The sequence below is a fragment of the Hyla sarda genome, chromosome 9, assembly GCF_029499605.1.
Source record: "Hyla sarda isolate aHylSar1 chromosome 9, aHylSar1.hap1, whole genome shotgun sequence".
In the NCBI taxonomy this organism is placed as follows: Eukaryota; Metazoa; Chordata; class Amphibia; order Anura; family Hylidae; genus Hyla; species Hyla sarda.
In genome coordinates this window covers 174236970-174260214 of record NC_079197.1, presented here as the reverse complement: position 1 = coordinate 174260214, position 23245 = coordinate 174236970, and the positions used below count along the sequence as shown (strand labels likewise).

At 44.9% G+C, this 23245-nt stretch overlaps 2 protein-coding genes across 15 annotated transcripts in view; one reads left to right on the top strand and one right to left on the bottom strand.

Annotated features, from left to right (window-relative positions):
• EML2 (EMAP like 2) overlaps positions 1-21233 on the top strand; it is a 36751-nt gene extending 15518 nt beyond the window's left edge. For all 4 annotated transcript variants that reach the window (XM_056540683.1, XM_056540685.1, XM_056540684.1 and 1 more), the window contains 17 exons: positions 4034-4163; positions 5178-5327; positions 5442-5511; positions 7146-7256; positions 7485-7580; positions 7665-7829; positions 8221-8320; positions 9348-9502; positions 9589-9717; positions 9963-10094; positions 11338-11405; positions 12671-12759; positions 12843-12940; positions 13049-13136; positions 14682-14777; positions 20197-20327; positions 20652-21233. In XM_056540683.1, coding sequence (XP_056396658.1) covers positions 4034-4163; positions 5178-5327; positions 5442-5511; positions 7146-7256; positions 7485-7580; positions 7665-7829; positions 8221-8320; positions 9348-9502; positions 9589-9717; positions 9963-10094; positions 11338-11405; positions 12671-12759; positions 12843-12940; positions 13049-13136; positions 14682-14777; positions 20197-20327; positions 20652-20777 — 1934 coding nt within the window. In that variant the 3' untranslated portion in view covers positions 20778-21233. The remainder of the gene's footprint in view (positions 1-4033; positions 4164-5177; positions 5328-5441; positions 5512-7145; positions 7257-7484; positions 7581-7664; positions 7830-8220; positions 8321-9347; positions 9503-9588; positions 9718-9962; positions 10095-11337; positions 11406-12670; positions 12760-12842; positions 12941-13048; positions 13137-14681; positions 14778-20196; positions 20328-20651) is intronic.
• Positions 1-23245, bottom strand: part of GIPR (gastric inhibitory polypeptide receptor) — a 265555-nt gene that overhangs the window by 118599 nt on the left and 123711 nt on the right. The window contains exon 1 of one of the 11 annotated variants that reach the window (XM_056540706.1): positions 11310-11385. The exons of the other annotated variants lie outside the window; for them this stretch is intronic. The gene's annotated coding sequence lies outside the window, so the exon portion shown is untranslated. Of the gene's footprint in view, positions 1-11309; positions 11386-23245 lie in introns of those variants that run through there. 11 annotated transcript variants of the gene reach the window in all.

Sequence of the window (23245 nt, the reverse complement as noted above, 5' to 3'; positions counted from 1 at the left end):
AAGATGGGACAATTTCTTTAACTCTGGAGCTCCAGCCGCAGTCCAAGACAATATACATCGGTAGACGATCAGCATCCTGACCAAAATGGGATGCCGACATATACTGTAGCGGAAGGCAGTGGACGCCATTCATTTCAATGGCCCGAATGGAGTCACCGTTCAGGCTCTATTTACTATTTACAACTTATTCAAAAGCGTAGACTGCTGTACTTTTGCGTCTGCTGAAAATGGCGCATACAGCCTGAACAGTGGCCAGAAACAGCCATTTACAGCTCCAAAATACATTCATCTTTAAGTTTCACTGAACGCAATGGGGAAAAAAACAGCTGGTACTTTCCATTCTGTAAAACGTTACGACTGTAATGTTATGGCTGTAAAATTCACAGCTCAAAAATGTTGGTTTTATGTGTGAACATAGCCTTATTCCCCTGCACATTCTAACTTTTAGTTTTAGTGGTGCCCTCGTGTAGCTAGGTCTCATAATGTGTAATTTCACGTATGGGTAAGATCGCCCGTTTTCACTTTTTGGCTGTTGTCTTTGTCATTGGGTTTGTATGTTGTCTCTAGAGATGAGCGAATTTACAGTAAATTCGATTCGTCACAAACTTCTCGGCTCGGCAGTTGATGACTTTTCCTGCATAAATTAGTTCAGCTTTCAGGTGCTCCGGTGGGCTGGAAAAGGTGGATACAGTCCTAGGAAAGAGTCTCATAATACTGTATCCACCTTTTCCAGCCCACGGGAGCACCTGAAAGCTGAACTCATTTATGCAGGAAAAGTAATCAACTGCCGAGCCGAGAAGATCGTGACGAATCGAATTTACTGTAAATTCGCTCATCTCTAGTTGTCTCCTAGGAGTGATAGAGTATACAAATGTTTGCCCCCAGGGAAGGGGTTTGATTAATAAACTTTCCATTTCACCCATAAATATCACCATCACTGACCCCAATCGTATTCTGCAATGTACTGGTCGACCACAAGCTGTTCATGTAGTGCCTTAAAGGGGTACTCCGCTGCTCAGCGTTTGGAACAAACTGTTCCGAATGCTGGAGCTGGTGCCAGTAGCTCGTGACGTCATAGCCCCGCCCCCTCAATGCAAGTCTATGGGAGGGGGCGTGACAGCTGTCACGCCCCCTCCCATAGACTTGCATTGAGGGGGCGGGATGTGATGTCATGAGGGGGCGGGGCTATGATGTCACGAGCTCCCGGCACCAGCATTCGGAACAGTTTGTTCCAAACCCTGAGCAGTGGAGTACCCCTTTAAAACAAGTGTGTTTATTGTTTTGTTTTTGCATCACTTTGCATCACAAATTTTTTCGTGCCCCAAATGTTTTGCACCAAATTTTTATTATTATTATTATTATTATTATTATTATTATTTTTTTTTTTTTTAACCAATTTTAAAATCAATAAGTTTAGCCAGGAAAAAGGAAAATCACAGATAACAAAGTAATATTTCATTTTTCAGGCTGTGTTCATACGTTGTGGCTAAGTAATGATGCCACAAGTAATTACTGCATGCGATTATGCCACAAATGACTGGAATTGCAGTAAAAATGAGACATTTGCAAATCTTGGTAAAATGCGTTATTTTTACCACCATTTTGGACATTCTTTGAAAAACATGGCAAAAGCCCATGCAGTAATTAGCTGTGATGCCATTAATTAGCTGCAACAGTCTTGGGACACCAGACACATGGCATTTAATTGGTGGTGCTGTAGCTTTTTTTTTATTTTTAATTTTTTGCTGGGTTTTTACGTAAAAATTAGAGATGAGCGAACTTACAGTAAATTCGATTCGTCACGAACTTCTCGGCTCGGCAGTTGATGACTTTTCCTGCATAAATTAGTTCAGCTTTCCGGTGCTCCGGTGGGCTGGAAAAGGTGGATACATTCCTAGGAGACTCTTTCCTAGGAATGTATCCACCTTTTCCTGCCCACCGGAGCACCTGAAGGCTGAACTAATTTACGCAGGAAAAGTCATCAACTGCCGAGCCGCGAAGTTCGTGACGAATCAAATTTACTGTAAGTTCGCTCATCTCTAGTAAAAATGATCAAGATTGCTGTACAAATGGGGCATTTTACAGTGATTTGCATAATTGCTGTAAAATTCAGTAAAATTGCGATAAAGACGTGGTGGTGCCGAAAAGCCAAAGATGCCTCCAGTTCAAGCCACGTCTGATGGTATATTCCAACCCCATTTAAAGGTACGTTCAGAGGAGCGGATTTACAGCTTATTTTACGCTGCGGATCCGTCACTGAAGGACCCCTGTATGCTGGCTTTACATGCGCCTGCTCGGAGCGGCAATACTCAGCTGCGTGCAGACACACTGAAACAATGTGCGAGTTGCCGCGCAAGCGCAGTGTACTCGCGTACACATCGCGGCCGCTCCCCCTGCTCTATGAGCTAGGCCGAGAGTTGCCGCAATGTTCGAGTATACTGCGCATGCGCGTGGCGACTCGCACATCGCAGTGTGTCTGCTCATAGCAGCGTATTGCCGCTCCGAGCAGGCACATGTAAAGCCACCATACAGAGGTCTTCCAGCGACAGATAAGCAGCGAAATACGTTCTGTAAATCCGCTCGTCTGAACGTACCCTAAGGGTATTGTCACACATACAGGATCCTGCACAGGTTTGATGCGCAGGATTTGTACCTGCCTATTAGAAGCTGTGCTCAGTCATTTAGTTTACATTGAAATCTGCAGCAGAAAATCCTGCGCATCAAATCTGCGTACGTGTGAACGTACCCTAAAAATAAATATATTTATTTAGAATATACTTATACAGTGGTCCCTCAACATACGATGGTGATCCGTTCCAAAAGGACCATCGTTTGTTGAAACCATCGCATGTTGAGGGATCCGTGCAATGTAAAGTATAGGACAGTGGTCTTCAACCTGCGGACCTCCAGATGTTGCAAAACTACAACACCCAGCATGCCCGGACAGCCAACGGCTGTCCGGGCATGCTGGGTGTTGTAGTTTTGCAACATCTGGAGGTCCGCAGGTTGTAGACCACTGTTAGAGGAAGTTGTACTCACCTGTCCCCGCCACTCCGGACCGTCACCGCTGCCCGGGATGTCGCCGTCCATCGCTGTTGCCGCGTCCCCGGGGTGTCCCCGACGCTCCAGCAAGGCCTCTACTTCCCAGGCATCCGCGCGCTCCGTCGCCGCCATCACGTTGTTACGCACGCCGCTCCTATTGGATGACGGGACGGCGTGCGCAGCGACGTGATGACGTCGATGGAGAGCGCCGACGATGCAGAGGATCCTGAAGAGGACGTGCCGGAGCCCCGAGGACGGGTAAGAAACATCACCGGAGCTCACGGGGCACCATAAACGGCTATCCGGTGGCAGCTGAAGCAGTCTGCGCTGCCGGATAACCGTTTATGCGATGGCCCCGACATACAAAAGCATCGTATTTTGATGCTGCCTCTGAGAGGCCATCGCCTGTTGAAATTATCGTATGTCGGGGCCATCATAGGTCGAGGGGGTCACTGTAAAAGTATATTGCAATGTCAAGTTTAAAAACGCTGGGAGTTGTAGTTTTAGTGAAACATCCGGAAGGCCACAGTTTTGTAGACCACTGATCTAGACTAAATCCGACGACACGGCCACGTTTCAAAAACAAGTGCATAATACAAAGTTTTGTTCTTTTTAATGTAAAAATAATCTCTCCAGAGAACGAGCTAAAAACCTAGGAGTGCATGACTGATCTATGTTGCTGCTGCTGTAGGATTTGATACCTAATACAATGACTATGACACCGCTGACACATCCTAGGTTATGTTACATACATTGTCATTGTCACCCGTCACCACACACGATACTCGCGGTCATACGCAACTTCTAGTTGCCCCTCATCTTATTCCCATGGTTATTTTATTTATTTTCTACATGACCTCATTTTACCTGCAGATTCTGAAAATAGAAGGGAAGAAGCTGCGTGTCGTGGCCATGTGGCTTCTTGTATTGTCACGATCTGGATTTCTGCAGGACACTCACAATTTTCTGACCTATTTCTTCCCCCTTACAGAGGAGGGCATTGTGAAGCTCTACCTGCGGGGCCACTCTGTTCCTCTCTACGTTCCAGACTCCCTGGTTGCATCTTACAGTATAGAAGCAAAAGGTGAACTTCCTCAGAAGGAGCTGCAGCTGGAATGGGTGTATCCTGATGTGTAATGGCCAAGAATGGGACCTTTGACTATTTATTGCTCCAGATATGGTGGAGGCCTTACAGCCTTTGTGTTCATGTGATTCCCCCCCCCAATTAGTTGGTCGAAAAGGTCACATGACACATTGGAAGAGCCCAGACTAGAGATAAACAGAGATACCTGCTCCTGTAGGCAGTGGAAAATCTGTACAATATTCTGCGGTTGAAAATCTGCAGCATTATTGCACACTTGGGGTCATAGCCTTAAAGAAGCACTTCAGGTCCCCTCCCCCATATTACCATCACTAGTCCTACAATACCGACTGTTTCATTACAGCAAAGCTGCATCCATGCCTTTTTTATTTACTGTAACTGGGTCATGTGATCACCAGTCTGACTCACAGAAAATCACAGTGTTTAATATGTCAGAGAAAGTGATCAATCCTGAGTCAGCTGACTTACTGTGAACTATAGGATGACATCATCATCATCATCTACTAGATCCCAGACCCCTCCCCTTCCAGCTCCATCTGTATACTGCTGCTGACATCTCTATGGGATCAGGATATAAAGTAGTTATCCACGTCCCTCCCAGTTTTTTCTGAATACTGCTGCTGTTATATCTATTGGATCAGGATATATAATAGTTATACTCCTTCCTCTAAGCTGTGTTCACACTTTGCATTCTTTTCTGCATCTTTTCTGTTTTTCCATGATTTTCCTAAAATCGTGGTGAAAAATGATGGAAATTCTTTTGATTAACAGTAAAAATGTGTCATTTTTACTGCAATTTTGAAAAGTTGCACCAAAAAAAAAGCCCAAGGTATACACAAGATCCTCCACATTATTCTCTAATAATATACTATGCTGCACTATACAGGCAAAAGAAAAATACATTCCCAGAGTGCTTCTTTAAGAACATTTTATTGTCTGTTATGTAGATTATAGTTGAGATGTGAAGTTTTTCTTTTATCTGTATGTTGTCCACTTGATTTGTGTCATAGTCCTTGATCTCAGAGGTGTACAGATATGGGTACAGGGGTCGGGACTGTCGCAGCAATCTCTACATTCTTCCGTCCGGAGAGTTGTTGTATTTTACAGCTGCTGTCTGTGTCCTGTATGACCCTATAGCTGGCACACAGAGACACTACCGGGGTCACACCGATGACATCAAAAGGTCAGTGTAAAAATCATGACGTCAATTCACAAGATGACTGTATCCACTTTATACTGGCATGCTGGATTTTCTCATAGTGTGATTAGCATTGAAGGATTTCTCTCAATCTTCCAGTATTGCTGTCCACCCAGACTCCGTAACAATTGCCAGTGGACAAGTGGCGGGTAACTCGCAGGATGGTAAGGTGAGTGTAGAATGACTGGTGCTGAGTCTTTAGTCTTTGTGGCATTGGGCGATATCTTTCGCTGTGACTGGTTACTGTCTACACATCTGTAATACATCTGTGGTGGGCCACTATAGTGAGTAGTGGCAGGGCCACGGGTGTTGCAGTGAGTGGTGGGATCCGATGTTATTAACCCCGGGAGTCTGATGGTAATTATCCCTATGTGTCCGTGACGTTAGTGTGGTTTTTGGGGTTCCGGAACACCACACGCCGGATTCTCCACTATCCCACGGGCTAGTAGTGAATAAAGAGTCCACAACCAGTTGCAGGTAAACGGAGGCTTTACTGAACTGAAGACAGGTGGAATTATCTTCACAGCTATGGCCAGAATTCCCAGAGATGTGACCAGGACCCAGAGGACCTCGCAGCTTGCTGGACCAATACTTGTAATACACTTGACTTGGACTTGTAATGTAGACTTGACTGTTATTAGACTGGACTATGTGCAGGACTTGACTAACTTCAGTGACAGCAGACATAGACTTGACTTACTGGAGAGACTTTGTGGAACTCCAGATGCTGAACACTTGTCTCTAAGGCCTCTGGTAGCTGCTTCAGCAAAGACTTTGATGTTGTAGCTATGAGCACATAACTCAAAGAGACAGAATTAAAGATGGCTGCCCCTTATATAGTGAGGGGGCTGGACTTAAAGCCCATTGGTCAAGCTGTGGGTCATAGGTTAAACCTGGTGGTCTCTGGGATTAAATATTGCAACAAATCATATAACAGTATAACATAACATGTGATCATCTTACTCACACAGGCACTTGGAGTCCTCCAAAGGTCCTATATACTATCTATACATTAGTATCCTATCTATGGTCTTTAGGTAACATACACCACATTTAAAAAACTAGCAAGATAACACAAGGAGTCCCTGCAGGGCCTACAGGCAGTACAGGACTATGTACCTGTAGTGGAACACCACACATCACCTCCAAAGTGAACAGAGCATTAATGGTGTTTTTTTTTTTTTTTTTTTTTTTTTATGATGAAGAAAACAAATTCCCTGCCCATCATACAACAAAAACTGTCCTGCTTTAGGGTACGTTCACACGCACGGATTTTTGCAGCATATTTAGCTGCGGATCCGCTGGTGAAGGCCCCGCTCTATACTGGCTTTACATGTGCCTGCTGGTAGAGGCAATACGCTGCTACGAGCAGACACACTGCAGCGATGTGCGCTGCGCACTTGCACATCGCGGCCGCTCTCCCTGCTCTGAGCTAGGCAGAGAGCTCCCGCTATGTGCGAGTATACTGCGACTCGCACATCGCAGTGTGCCTGCTGGTAGCGGCATATTGCCACTACGAGCAGGCACATGTAAGGCCAGTATAGAGCGGGGCCTTCACCAGCAGATCTACAGCGTAAAATACGCTGAAAATCCACACGTGTGAACGTACCCTTAGGGTATGTTCACACATTCAGGATCCTGCGCAGGTTTGATGCGCAGGATTTGTAACTGCAGATTAGAAGCTGTGCTGTCATTTAGTTTACATTGAAATCTGCAGAAGAAAATCCTGTGCATCAAATCTGCATACGTTGATGTTTTGCCCAATTTTTCTTCTGGTAACCATCAGTGTATTTCCACCCACAGCCTCTGCCCCCCCATGTCCGGATCTGGCACTCTGTCAGCCTTTGTACTCTTCATGTCATTGGAGTGGGACATTTCGACAGAGCAGTTACCTGTCTGAGCTTCTCTAAAGCAGTAAGTAATGTGTGACCCCTGAATGGCATAACGCTTAGGGGGCATTCACACTACATTTTGAGCTTACGGGAACCGAATTCGGCTGGGTCGCCCCCAGACGGATCCGGTTCCTGTAAGCTCAAACCGTAGTGTGAATGCCCCCTTACACCAATGGCCTAATGTGACACCCCCCCCCCCCCCCCCCCCACACACACACACACTCCCCTGTACTTTTCTTCTTGTTTTCAGGATGGAGGAAGTCACCTGTGTGCATGTGATGAATCTGGGGACCACGTATTGTCAGTGTGGCAGTGGCAGCGTGAGACTAAGGTGACAGAAGTCAAGGTATGAGATTTTTTCAGATGATTGAATAAGTATATGGCAAATGTGTAGCAAAACATTAATGGAAACCTATTTGTATGTCAACAGTGTTCTACAGAGCCTGTGCTTGCCACCATTTTTCACCCAACAGAACCCAACCTGATAATAACTTGTGGAAAGTCTCAGCTGTATTACTGGAGCCTGGAAGGGCCCCCTGCTGGAGGTGCTGCAGGTGCAACAGCCACTTTGAGCAAGAGACAGGGAGTTTTTGAGGTAAGAAGTCGCAGGGAAGAAACAGTTATTATACAGTCAACACAGATCAAACAAAGCCAAAATTTGGGGGCTCGTCCGGGATGCTGGTACCTTTCTAAACAGAAAAGGGAATGTGGCTCAGACTGGTAAATGGGGATTTAGTGATGACTTTATATTTTGTTAATACACTGTAATATATTTTAACAATAGTAGAAAACTTTATGGAACGGTAAGAGCTTATAATAGTTTTGCTTTTGCAACTCGGTGGGTGTTCCCTAATTCGATTATTATGAAGATTTTCCTTAGTAGATTTGAACTTTGTGCCGGCAGTTATGGGAAACACACTAGAATAATAAACAACAGAAAGTAAGTGATGTCTGTAATCTGATGTAATCGCTAATGTCCTCCACAGAAACATGAAAAGCCGCGCTTTGTTCTGTGTGTGGCTTTTGCTGAGAATGGAGATGTGGTCACTGGAGATTCTAATGGCAATTTGTATATATGGAGTAAAGGTAAGAGGCTTCAACATAAGGCGCTGTTCTCATCACTATTGTAATGATGCTTGTTTAGCTTATATGAAAAAAGATGAACATAGAAATGTACGCAACTGTATGCACAGGTCTAATTATTATTTTTTTTTACATGTTTAGCTCTATGTATTTAAATATTTTTTTACATGAAAAATATAAATTTGTTTCCTGTTAGGTTTTTTTTTCTTTGTAAAGAAACTTGTTCTGTGGAATCCAAATGATGTTACTGTACTGCATGAAATTTATCTTAAAACATATTGTGTGAAATTATGTGCAAAATGTATAGAAATGTAAGGCGTTTACAACTGAATTTAGTGTTTAAAAAAAAAAAAAAAAAAGTTGCTATAGGTTTTTAAAGACAAACAGAATAGCGTCATATGCTACTGTTACATGCTGTTGCACATGAAAGTATGGACATAAATAAAAGGAAAAGTAGTCAAAAGTATGCACTTTTGCACTATTTTTCAAGTTAACCCCTTGAGGACCAATTTTCATTTTGGCGATTTCATTTTATTCTCGTCATTTAAAAGGCATAACTCTTGCAATTCTCTATGTACAGGTCTATACGAGGGCTTGTATTTTGCTGGACCAATTGTACTTTGTAATAGCACATTTTACCATAAAATCTATGACCCAAAGAAAAAAATTATATGTTTAAAAAAAAAAAAAAAAATAAGTATGAAGCAGCTACTTATAAGAACTTGCCGGGTGCGAGTGTCCCAAATCCAAAAATCCAATCAAGATTTCCACAGCTAAACAAAAAAAAAATACACATTGAAGAAAACTGATTTATTCAACCCCTGTTCCAGCAGCAGTGTTTCAATTCATCAATAAAATCAATTTTAAGCAGTTTCAAAATGATTCTATTAATGAACTGAAATGTTGCTATTTTAACCCTTTAGAAAGTCTGTAGTGTGAACCCTGCCTAGGACTGGGCAGGCACATTATAATTGTTGGCTAAATGCAGTAATACACGGATTCCTTGGACCTATTTGCTGGTCTCTTTCAGGCAGTCATAGGATCTCCCAGGCTGTATGTGGTGCTCACGATGGTGGAGTCTTCGCTTTGTGTGTGTGCAGAGATGGGACATTATTATCTGGAGGAGGCAAAGATGGAAGAATCATACTGTGGGACCGAGAGTATAAGAAAGTGCGGGAGACTCGGGTATGGAGGGACAGACTGGACCAAGCTTCCTGTGTTTTAGATTGTGGGGATGAACATTTTGTGTAAATTGCATTTTTACTTTTTAGATTCCAGAATGTTACGGCCCAGTGCGAACAATTGCTGAGGGGCGAGGAGGGGACGTACTGTATGTGGGCACAACGAAGAATTGCTTGATGAGCGGCAGCCTGGAAAATGGACTCAGCTGCTTAATACAGGTAATGAATGACTGTTAAAATATATTGCTGAATGTCCAGATACAGCACTAGAGCTTCAGCCATATATTGTCATCTGGCTGTTTATGAATTCCAAAAATCTGAGAACAAGATGCATCTACTTCTCCAGTCAGTTTAGAACAGTGTTTCCTAACTAGTGTGCCTCCAGCTGTTGCAAAACTACAACTCCCAGCATGCCAGACATCAAAGGCAAACAAACAAATGTGTTTCTTATCCTTCCGTTTCAGGGTCACACAGATGAGCTGTGGGGTCTCTGCTGTCACCCGTCTCTTGACTTGTTTCTGACCTGTGGACATGACAAGCTGGTTCATCTCTGGAACAGCAAAGAGCACGAGCCTGTGTGGACCACCACCCTGGAGGTGAGAGGAGGGGGAGCGAAGGTGATGAGTTGTCGCTATATATCATGTGCTCCTCTTGTGTCCCATTATTGTACAATATATGATATACAAGGCTTATATCATGCATAATTATGACCCAATTCATGCCCCACTGATTTCAAGGGGATTCCACTGTGGAATTCCCAAAAATAGTTTTGTGGAAAGCAGATTTTCCATGGCGGAATGGCATTAATGGAAATTCTGCTGTCCGAATGAGACTGCTGAATCTCATTCAAATACATTTTCAGTAAATAACGGCGGATTCTTCAGCTGAATTGCACACAGAAATTATGCCATGTGAATATACCCCTAATAATCAATGTGTATAGAGGTAAGATTTGACAGGGAAGGATGAATCATTTTACAGAAGTCGGCACACACCAAACAAACTAGTACCTGTGGAAACAGCACTTGATATTCTACAGTGGTCCCTCAACATACGATGGTAATTCGTTCCAAACGAGCCATCGTTTGTCGAATCCATCGCATGTTGAGGGATTCGTGCAATGTAAAGTATAAGAAGCTGTACTCACCTGTCCCCGCCGCTCCCGATGGTGACCCCGGGCCTCCGCTGGGCTCTCCTGGTCATCTCCGGTCCTCCGCTGTCTTCTCAGGTCCTCTTCTGTCTTCTCCGGTCCTCCGCTGTCTTCTCAGGTCCTCTTCTGTCTTCTCCGGTCCTCTGCTGTCTTCCGCAAGGCCTTACTGGGCCTGCGTAGTGACGTCATTACGCCGCTGCGTACGCCATACGCAGCAGCGTATTGACGTCATCGGAGAGGGCCGAGAAGACACCGGAAGACAAGCATTGGACCCGGAGGGCACCCCGGAGCATCGTGGAGGGGTAAGTAATACTTACCGCACCACACGGGGAACATTAAGCTGCTATCCGGCAGCAGCTTAAGCATTTTGCGCTGCCGGATAGCACTTAATGCGATGGGCCCGACATAAAAAAAGCATTGTATGTCGATGCTGACATCGACATGCGATGGCCTCTGAGAGGCCATCGTAGGTCGGGGGGGGTCACTGTACTTATACACTAAGGGGATATATGCCTCGGTTTTTGTGTGTGTGTGGGGTTGTTCATGGGCAGCAGCAGGGGTCATTCACACTGACCATAGTCTCAGACATCCCCCATTGATAATATATGTACAGTGCAGACATTTAATACTTGGTGTATAGCGATAATAATCATCTCTGTACCTGTAGTGTAATGTGCCTGTTTTTTCAGGATCCCGCAAGAGTGGCCGGATTCCATCCATCTGGAAATGTTGTAGCTATAGGGACCACAACGGGGAGGTGAGTGACAGTATATACATATATCTAATCATACTATTAACTATCATGGAAAATAGAAAAAACACTGCACAGCACTCACCCTTTACAGCAACGTGTCTTTGTTTATTCTAAGTCCTATAGTACAGAGGATGGTGGGGGGGAGGAAAGGAAAGCGGGCTCAGCTGAGCCCGAGTCGCAACAGCTCCGTTTCGCGGCAAAAAAACGCTTGGTCACGCCTTGGCGTGACCAAGCGTTTTTGTGCCGCGACACGGAGCCGTTGCGACTCGGGCTCGGCTGAGCCCGCTTTCCTTTCCTCCCCCCCCCCCCCACGATCCTTTGTACTATTGGACTTAGAATAAACCAAGACACGTTGCTGTAAAGGGTGAGTGCTGTGCAGTGTTTTTTTCTATTTTTCGGGACTTTCAACACTGTGTCTCAAAACAGTACTCTGCACCCCCATGCAACTAGTACAGTAATCCCGTTTATACACCCGCAACTATCAGCTATCAGGTACCGGTGCCGAGATCTTTTCTCTATTTGCATAATACTATTAACTATCACCTCCTCTTGCTGCAAGACCAGCCTTAAAGGGGTTATCCAGGAAAACACATTATTTATTTATTTTTATATATAATATATATGTATGTGTATATATATATATATATATATATATATATATATATATATATATATATATATATATATATATATATATATATAATAATCCAGAAAGTTAAACAGATTTGTAAATTACTTCTATTAAAAAATCTTAATCCTTTCACTACTTATGAGCTTCTGAAGTTAAGGTTCTTCTTTTCTGTGCTCTCTGATGGCACGTGTCTCGGGAACCGCCCAGTTTAGAAGAGGGGTTTGCTATGGGAATTTGCTTCTAAACTGGGCGGTTCCCGAGAGACACGTGTCATCAGAGAGGACTTAGACAGAAAAGAACAACCTTAACTTCAGAAGCTCATCAGTCCTGAAAGGATTAAGATTTTTTAATAGAAGTAATTTACAAATCTGGAACCAGTTGATATATAAAAAAAAGTATTTTCCTGGAATACCCCTTTAAGTTACAATCCCACCTTCTATTTATGTAGAGACAAGTGATAGCCCCCCTTAGTATATGCAGAGATTAGTGACAGTCCATATACAGTGCACTGATAGTCCATATACGGTTTGGTCACAGTCCATATGCAGTTGGGTGACAGTCCTCCACGTTGCATACAGGGGCTCCGAGTGGCCATTCTTCCTTGCAGCTCTTTCTCATATCGTTTCTTATCTCACAGGTTCCTGGTCTTGGACGCTCAGTCCCACGTTATAGTGACAACATTTTCGGATGCAGGTGAACAGATCAGTGCCATCAGCTACAGTCCTGGTAAGCTTCCCATCCCATGCCATACACATATGCTTCTTCTCTCTCTGAGTATCCCTGTACTTTACCATCTTTTTATCCCACAGATGGCCAGTATTTGGCAGTGGGGTCACATGACAACTTTATTTACCTGTATGAAGTGGCTGAAGAGGGACGAGAGTACAGGAGGGTGGGAAAGTGTTCGGTGAGTGCGGAGGAAGATGCATGTGCCGCGCTGGCTGCACCTCTAGTCTTGTGTACGGTACATACTAAGTATTATACGTAACCATCGTCTTGTTTCTCCTCCCTGCAGGGTCACTCCAGCTATATCACACACCTGGACTGGGCATCGGACAGCTCTAGCTTCATGACCAACAGCGGCGACTACGAAATTCTCTATTGTGAGTATAATGATCCTCAGGGTGCCATGTCTCAGAGTCTATGCTCTGTACCCTCACCTGCCCCACTACAGGAATCCCTTAAAGGAGTAGTCCAGTGGTGACCCAGTGGTGAACAACTTATGATAGGGGATAAGTTTGAGATCGCGGGGGGTCCGACCGCTGGGGCCTCCCTGCGATCTCCTGTACGGAGCCCCGACAGCCCGCGGGAAGGGGGCGTGTCGACCTCCGCAAGAAAGGGACGGCCGACACGCCCCCTCAATACAACTCTATGGCAGAGCCGAAGCGCTGCCTTCGGCAATCTCCGGCTCTGCCATAGAGATGTATTGAGGGGGCGTGTCGGCCGCCGCTTCGTGTGGAGGTCGACACCCGCTATCTGGCCGGAGAGCCGGAGGCCCGTACAGAGAGATCGCAGGGGGCCCCAGTGGTCGAACCCCCCCCCCCCCCGCGATCTCAAACTTATCCCCTATCCTTAGGATAGAGAATAAGTTTTTCACCACTGGACTACCCCTTTAAGGAATAGATGTTACAGACCATGGGGGTATTTATCAATTTTGCCTGTTGACAGTTTCTTTTTACCCTTTTTTTTTTTTCACTTTGGTTTTCGTGGACATGCACCAAATTTATCATTTGGTGCAAGTTGTTAGTAATTTTGGCTCAAATGTTGAAATCAGCCGTTCGCAGCGCCTTTCACACAGAAGTTACCACCACAGAGGACGCGTATTTTACCCTGTAGAGCAGCCATTTCGGAGTCCCTCCTGCAGTATATCAGCAAGCGACATGAGTTATTTTCTTTTGTGGGGCTTATAGCCACCATGTGGAATGGATTTTATTTTCAACTTGAGTATTTTTTTTTTTTTGGTTACTTTAGGGCAGTGGTCTTCAACCTGCGGACCTCCAGATGTTGCAAAACTACAATTCCCAGCATGCCCGGACAGCCGTTGGCTGTCCGGGCATGCTGGGAGTTGTAGTTTTGCAACATCTGGAGGTCCGCAGGTTGGAGACCACTGCTTTAGTGCTTACCTTTCCTGAACCTCTGCGGCCATGTCTAATGCTGGCTCAATGGAGGGTGAAGGTTCCTCAGGATAGTATTGAGCAGCCCTTTTTAATGTATTTTGACACCTTTACATTTTCTTACATTGCTAAGTGTGTTTTCCAAGTGCAAAATTTCTTGGCGGTGATTTGCGCCAAAAAAAACAGGATTTGTGCCAAAATTGGCGCAAATGGTGAATTACTGACTAAAGTTGAAATCGCACACAGGACCGTGTGATTTTGAGAAAGTTGTAAAAATGATAGTGGAGAAGATGCGCCAAACTTTGGCGCAAAAAGACACTGCGCCAAAGTTACGTTAAAAAAGACACATCCTTTGATAAATACCCCCCCCCATGTCTTCTTGGCTTCAGATAATGGGTGGTGTCCGTATGGTCTCATGTGGCAGGATTGGTGTGGTGACAAGCTACTTTGGGCCTATCAGTGAGTGGTCAGGACGCTGAATGGACCCCCCTGAGCAGGAATAATACTGATATACTGACTTTTCTTTCCTCCCAGGGGACCCCGAATCTGGGAAGCAGATTGTCAGCGCAGAGAATATACGCAACGTAGAGTGGGAAAATGCAGCATGCACACTGAGCTTCCATGTTCTGGGTGAGTGTCCACTGATTCGTGAACCATTTTTGCTGTGTGATGGCTCTTCCCCATCCAACATATAGGGGGGGTATTTATCAATAGTTGCCGTGCCTTATCATATTTTACCCTCCTTTTTTTTGCGTTGTTTTTACGGACGTGCGCCAAATTTATCAATTGTCGCACGTCAGTTAATAACTTTGGCGCAAGTCCCGAAAACCACATTAGACCGCGTTTTCCAGTCAGGAATGGCCGCCAGAACTCCCGCGCTTCTAAACTACGTTCTTTGCGGCTTTTTATCGTGTGTTTCGGTAGGAATTAGTTTGTTAATGAAGCTTGTTGGTTTTGCAACATGTAATGTTTGTTATGTTAAGCATGTCACTCGCTAATTTGCCTGTTAGCTGTTCTTCCCTAACGAACTTTCTTAATTGACCAAAATATATTTATCGAGAAATATTAATATATCTCGTAAGAAATAGATGTATATATGTATATTGAAATTTTGATTAATAATTAAACATGGAGAGCAAAAAGAAACTATATTTTACGCTATTTAACAAGTAATTAGATACATTTGTACCACAAAAAAAAAAGATTCAATTCTAGGCAATGAAAAAGAAATATACATATATCTGAAACACATATGCCTCAAGTCATGCAAAAACGCCAACCTTTAAAGGGGTAGTCCAGTGGTGAAAAACTTATCCCCTATCCTAAGGATAGGGGATAAGTTTGAGATCGTGGGGGGTCCGACCACTGGGGCCCCCTGCGATCTCTTTGTACGGGGGCCAGGCTCTCCGGCCAGATAGCGGGTGTCGACCTCCGCACGAAGCGGCGGCCGACACGCCCCCTCAATACATCTCTATGGCAGAGCAGGAGATTGCCGAAGGCAGCGCTTCGGCTCTGCCATAGAGTTGTATTGAGGGGACGTGTCGGCTGCCGCTTCGTGCAGAGGTCGACACGCCCCCTTCCCGCGGGCTGTCGGGGCTCCGTACAGGAGATCGCAGGGGGCCCCAGCGGTCGGACCCCCCGCGATCTCAAACTTATCCCCTATCCTTAGGATAGGGGATAAGTTGTTCACCACTGGACTACTCCTTTAACATTGCATCTTACTTAATGGGGTACCTAGAGAGCTTTATGGTTTGCCAGTTTAACACAAATAAGGGTTATGTGGAGAGGGCAGATTTAGGCGATTTTCCTGGACATGTAATTTCATGGCGGCCCGATGTGCCTAAGTTGCGGGAAAAGTGAAACACTTTGCGACAATCCTAGTTTGGCGCAGATAATAAATTCGCTTCTACTGCAGCCAAAGTAGCTATGCCGCGCTACATTTCGGTTCAACATGAGTTATGACGGAAACCGATTGTCGCAAGCAAAGTCGCAAAACCACAAAGACGCAAGACATATGCGCCAAGGAACCGCCGAAAAACCGGAGTAAAACGCATAATAAATACCACCCATATAGATTATATTACTACTGCAGACTAGAGCCAACCCTACCCCCAAGAATTTACGCTTAAAACGCGTTGCATGCTTGCTGCTTTTTTTTACTTGCAGGATACAGAATAGATACTGGACACCGAAAAGTTCCAAAAAAAGTTTGTTTGTGTTTTTTTTTTTTTGCACTGGAGTTGTATGCTGGACTTTCTGGATTGTAGTTTTCCAAAAGACTCGAGCGCCCTCTGCAGAAGTAAGAATGACATGAGGTACTGCACCATGAGTCTACACCAGCGGTCTCCAAACTGTGAATATCCAGTTGTTGCAAAACTACGACTCGCAGCATGGGCATGCTGAGCGTTGTAGTTATGCAACATAGGGAGGTCCACAGTTTGGAGACCACTGGTGTAGAAATATGGTGTAGATGTTGCCCACTATTGGCCATATAGAGAGTGTCCTTTTTTCCAGCAGAGTCGTCCCTCATGTCATTCCTCCTGCTGCAGAGGGCGCCCTTGAGTCTTTTAGATAACTAAAATCCAGAAAGTCCTGCATACAAATCCAGTGCAAGAAAGAAAACATTTTATTTTTTCAGAACTTTATTTAGTCTCCAGACAAGACAAAAAAGTTAAAAAAAATAAGCCTCAAGCATGCAACGCGTTTCAAGCCCAAGTCCTTTTTTCACAACATGAACATTAACATGTCTCCTTCTGCCAGCCTCTGTACGTATGCAGTTGCAATTGTCACCTCACTATGGTTCAGTATTGCAGTAAAGAAGGTCTTCCCCCTTTTTTTTTGCCAGGGGCTGACTTGTAAAACCTAAGCTCAGTGCACAAAGCAAAAAAAAATAATAAAAAAATAAAATAAAAAAATAAAAAAAAGAATAAAACAAGGTTTATCTTTGAGGTTAAGCAGTTGATGGTCCAAGTAGAAGAAATGCATATAGGGAAAGGTGCAACACTATGTAAAGCCGTGTACCAAACCAGTGCGCCTCTAGCTGTTGCAAAACTACAATTCCCAGCATGCCCGGACAGCCAAAGGCTGTCCGGGCATTCTGGGAGTTGTAGTTTTGCAACAGGTAAAGGAACACTGGTTGGGAAACACTGGTGTAACGCAATTACGGTATTATAAGAATCTACCCCTAGTGGCCCGATTGGATTAAAAATATACAACAAGTCCCCTTGGTTTAATAACCTACAGTGCAATAGGGATGTAAGAAAAAAAAATCGATTTGCACAATTATCGCGATTTTTCATTTGGCGATACTGAATCTATTCAAAATATTTTTGAATCGATCCTTTTAGGGATGTGGAATTTGTATCTCTTGACCCCCGGGACATGCTGTTCCGGGCGCCGGGCAGGTGAATTTTTCCGGCTCGTGCAAGCAGGGCCGGATCTGACGCGGCGTCGCTCTGGGTGTATGGAGAGGGCTCCCGGCTCGTGCCCGCTCCGTACTCTGCGGCCCCCGGCTGATTTTAGTAGCCGAGGGCCGCTGATGTATCACCACCGATAATATCCAGCATGCGGCGCTCAGCAGTCTGTATGGAGCGGGCTCTGGACTCCTGCCCGCTCCATGCTCTGCAGCCCCCAGCTGTTCTCAGTAGCCGGGGCCACCGCTAATAGCCAGCATGCGGCGATTGCCGCGGCTGGCTATTAACCCTTTAGATCGCCGCTGTCAAAGCTGACAGTGGCATCTAAAGGGATCTGTGAATGCTCCCTGGTGGGCTAGTGAGGTGGATCGCCCCCCCCCCCCGCAGCTCGATCACGGGCGGGCGATCCACTGTGGAGGTAGCCGGAGGGCTTACCTCTGCTTCCTGCTGTCACGTGGCTCTGTCATTGATAGAGCCTGGCTTGACTAGGCTCTATCAATGGATCACAGATCAATGGAGTTCAATAGAACTCTATTAATCTGTCTGAGGAATCCTCCTAAAAGTCTAAGTGTATAAAAAAATTTTTTTAGTTTTAATAAAAGTGTAAAAGACATTGTTTTTGAGACAGAATTGGAATATATCGCGATATATCGTCCCGTAAACAGAATCGGGATATATCGCCATATATTTTATCGCGATACGTATCGTATCGCCAAATTCTTGCCTATTCACACCACTACAGTGCAATCTACAATAGTGTCATCAATATAGTAACTTTCTATGGATTTTGGCCTTCCAGGAACCGTTTAGTAGAGCATCTCCTAACCTGTGCACAAAATACATCTCATTGTGCCCAGAGTTACTACGTTCAGGTAGGGTCCCCGAGGTGGGACAACCCCTAGTCGCCTTTCTCTTTTCTAATTTTGTAATGTTTAAATGTGTATATATATGTACCGTATATACTCGAGTATAAGCAGAGTTTTTCAGCACGATTCTTCGTGCTGAAAACGCCCCCCTCGGCTTATACTCGGGTGAACTCTCCCCCTGTCAATCCCTTCTCAGTGCTGGGAGTTGTAGTTTTGAAACATCTGGAGGTCCGCAGGTTGAAGACCACTGCCGGGCCTTCGTCATCATCCAGACCCCCTTTAGTTTTCTACTCACCTCCCAGATGTTTCAAAACTACAATGCTGGGAGTTGTAGTTTTGCAACATCTGATGGTCCGCAGGTTGAAGACCACTGGGGAAGGGATTGACAGGCGGTGATGATGGGGGGGGGGGGGGGATGATGACGAAGGGGATGATGACGAAGGGGATGATGACAGGGGCGGATGATGACAGGGGCGGATGATGACAGGGTGATAATGACGGGGATGATGACGGGGGGTGTTAATGACGGGGGTCTGGATGATGACATGGGGGGGTGATGTATTTCCCACCCTAGGCTTATAGTCGAGTCAATAACATTTCCTGGGTTTTTGGGGTGAAATTAGGGGCCTCGGCTTATATTCGGGTCGGCTTATACTCGAGTATATACGGTATATGTATGTATAATATAATGTATATTAGTATGCTTACCTTGGTAGTGTCGCAGGACCTTCGGTCATGTGACTATGTTACTTCCTCTATAGTATGTTGGAGGACCTTTGGAGGTCCATGGGTCACAGGATTACCCATAACTCTTTGTACAGATAATTGACAGAAGTATTGGACCAATCAGCTTAAGGCCAGCCCCAGCCCATATAAGGGAGCTGCAGCCAATGATCGCTCTCTTGGGTTCTGGACTATCAGAGAGGACAGATCCGTGCAACTTGCAAAGACAACCCTAGGCCTGAAGCCTGCTGGCCTCAGCGTGAACTCAAAACGTGAGTCTTAAACTGAATCCCTGCTAAAGCTAGCGTGACTGCTGGACCTCAACTAAATCCCCTAAATCCAGCGGAACAGCGCATATCAGTCTATGGACTCTAAAACGCTTAAGGTCCCAACCACTGTCAATATCTAAGAGACTTTGCTTGTACAGAGACTGTTCCGGTTATAAAGCTTGCATAAAATCTTTAAAGTTCCAACTGTTTTCAGCAAACTCTCCTGTTGTCGACATTAAATTATTTCCTACCTCCCTATCTCTCTTGGGAAGGGTGGCGGTAGGACAAGCATTGCAGAGGAGCCCTCACCCTGGCGTCACGAGTAGAAAGGGTTAAACAGACCCCATTAAAGTATCACACAGCTACACCCCATATACCCTACACCCCCAAGCTACCACACTAGCGTCCCACCCAATCGGGGAGCAGAGCCCAAGCTCGCAGTTTACTACGGACTCGCAGTAAACCTTTCTATACAGGGAAATGCAATTCAGTGCGTGCACCTCAGGAAAAGTAGTGCATATGCCTCCTGTTGAGTCCCTGCTTGCCACCAGCTGCAACATTTACTGCACAGAGGGGTTAGATGACAATAATGGAAGCTCTTTACAGTATTTATATTTAGATTGTGAGACTCAATGGGGACAGGGATCAATTTGAGTGTACAGCGCTGTGGAATCTGTGTGCGTTATATATATATATATATATGAATAATGAAGTCATTGACTCCTTCTTGGACTGTACACGTGACACTGTCCCTTATTTGACTACTTTCTCGTTCCAGGCATTTGGCCAGATGGAGCAGACGGAACTGACATCAATTCGGTAATCAAGTCACATGACCGAAAACTGGTAGCCACAGGAGATGATTTTGGAGGGGTGCGCCTATACAATTTTCCGAGCGTGGTGCCCAGGGTAAGAGCCAAGAATATGATGCGCCATGTACTGGTTCTAGAGATGTCTACATCATACAGAGGCATGATGGGACACCCCTTCGTCAGTCAAATGGCAAATGGCATCATATCAGTATTCTGCAGTCTCAGACATGATACACATAGCTAAAGAATCTAGGCCAATAAACTGCGGATCTCCAACTGTTGCAAAACCACAACTTCCAGCATGCCCGGACAGCCGTTGGCTGTCCGGGCATGCTGGGAGTTGTAGCTTTGCAACAGCCACAGGTCCACAGTTCATAGACCACTATCTTTCTCACTAGTGTCCTTCTCTCTCTTTTTTCAGGCCCCCAGTTATAAGTACAGCGGTCACAGCAGTCACGTCACCCGTGTCAGATTCCTGCACAATGACAGCGCTCTCATCTCCGTTGGTGGCAAGGATTGCACAGTGTTGCAATGGACTGTTATGTGACTTCCCCCCCCCCCCCCCCACCCTTCCTATACCTGCAGCCCACTGTGTTCCTGCACAGCCTCTGTGTTGTCTTCCCGTACAATACCTCTAGATCGTACCAGCAGAGTCTTGTTTTTGAGCCCGAATATTCCTGAGCATCGTTTTCCCCATCCTCGGTCCCTCCAGCAGTTTCCCCCACCCCTGCAGTGCATCACCTGGCACCACCGCATCTGCTTCCGCCACACTCCGCACCAGTTGTAATAGTCTTGCCGCTGGACAGCATGTTGCTACAGAAGGCTCTTTTTTTTTTTTTCACCAGGACACTCTTTACACTCTTATTTGCACAGCTCCACAGAGTATTTAAGCCCCCTGAAATTTACAGCAGATGGTCTGTTACTCACCCCTGATGTAGCGAGATTTGGTTCCTCGGAGGCTGGCACTGACAATTTACTGCAATAAATTCTATAAAACCTCTGACTCTTCTCTCTGATCCTTATCATTCTTGATCACCCTGGGGCCCCTCTACATGAAAGTGGAGCTTATGGTTTCCCTATCACTTGTAATGTTCACCCCAGGGGATCACAATCTAATTTTTTGATCACATGTAATGTTCACTTCCATCACCCCTTACAATCTATTATTGCTGTGTAACATGCAATTAACTACTCCCATCATCCCTGGAGAGGCTTGTTCACACAATGGAATTTCCGAGTGGAATCCAGCAGAAAAATTCTGCTCAGAAATTTCGTTACAGCCACATTGTTTTCAAAGGGATTCTGCTACACTCAAAGCAGAATTTCCGAGCCAGAAACATCTGTTGTGGAAATTCAAATTCCTGTGGACATGTTAATTCTTTAGGTGGAATCCGCTAGGAAATGCATTTCAGAGTGGTCCTAGCACCGGAATGTTCTGCCGACCCCTGCAAATATTCCGATGTGTCAACATAGTCTTAATTAAATATTACTGTTTGCTGATTACCAGTCTCCTGTGCATTCGGAAACAACGGCCTGTACCTTGAAGTCTCTCTGGATCCCAGAAAAGTCCATGACATGACCAGCAAAGGAGGAACAGGATAGACAGGCCACCACAGTATCTTTAGGTACCCCAAACATGGCTCCAATCTGACTCTTCTTTCTCGGCACCACCACAACCTGTCACTTTTACAATGCAGGTCTCTGTCCACAGCTGGGTGCAACATTGCACCTTTGCACTTCTTGTGACCATATGGCTGGTCACAGGGCTCATTCAGCTAGTCGGCAGCAGAGGTGCACTGGCACATGTCCGTTTGCATCTCTTTATAACAGGTCTTCGAGAAGTGTAAAATGGCTGCGCCCACCCAGGCCGCTGGCAGTCACAGTACCTGGTTATGCCTGGGCACCATGACAGACAAACCTGAATGTGCAGAAACAGCAGCCAGCAATAATACCATAGATCTATCTTTTCAGGCGCCACTAGCCGCAGACAGTCTTTACATACAAAGCATATGTGTATATAAACAAGAAAGACTGTGACGCAGCACTGCACACTATAAGTAATCATACAATAAGGCCTGTAATCCTATACAAAGTAAATCCCACCAATATGGCAATGCAATGCAGATACAGGAACAATAATATTGAAAGGGGTTATCCAGCATTTTGCAAACATGTATATCCTGCTTGGGCAGGGACAAAAAAAAAACTAACCTAGTTCCATACTTACCTAGTCCTGGTTCCCCGTGGCTCCCGTTTGGTCCCCCAATCTTTTTGTTCCTGCATCTGAGATGAGAGCTTTGGCCTAAGTAGTGTCTCATCTTAATCAGTTATTGGCTCAGTAGGCAGGTCCTGTATTGATCGTTCTTCTTGGATGTAGAAAGGAGAGAAGACTGAGTATAGGCTGTTTTTTTTTTTCTTGTTTTTTTTCCCCCCAGCAGGATATTTCATTTTTGCAAAACATTGGATAACCCTTTTAACAAGGTCCAGGGGGCCCCACCTACCTTGCATAACGTATCACTCCCATAATCCCTGATCCCAGAAGCTCACAATCTAATTTCTATCACACATATCATCCCTGTCCTCAGAAACTTCACTGTTTTATTCCCATCATCCCTATCTCCTCCCACAGTGGCCCTTATTTACTTTTGGATTTCTGTATACATTTTGGGGACATTCATTTCACTTTATTTATTAACGTTGTGTGTCACAATTTCCTGTAATTTCCAAGAAAGTTGTCACTTTCAGCTGTTTTTCTTATATGTGGGCGCGGCTTACTACTTTCTCACAATCGGAGTCATTTGTTAAATTGTTTGCTGTATTTTTGGCAGCTTTTTTCCACTTTGATCTTTCACTTCTAAGAGAGATTAAATAAATTAAATTGTTTGGATGCATGTGGAATGCGTGAAAAGTTCAAGACATCAGAAAAAAAGTTCATGAATATGAGCAAAAACACACTAGAAATTTAATATAGAAATTGAAAAAAGAACCAAAACATGAATTAGTGATAGATGAGGG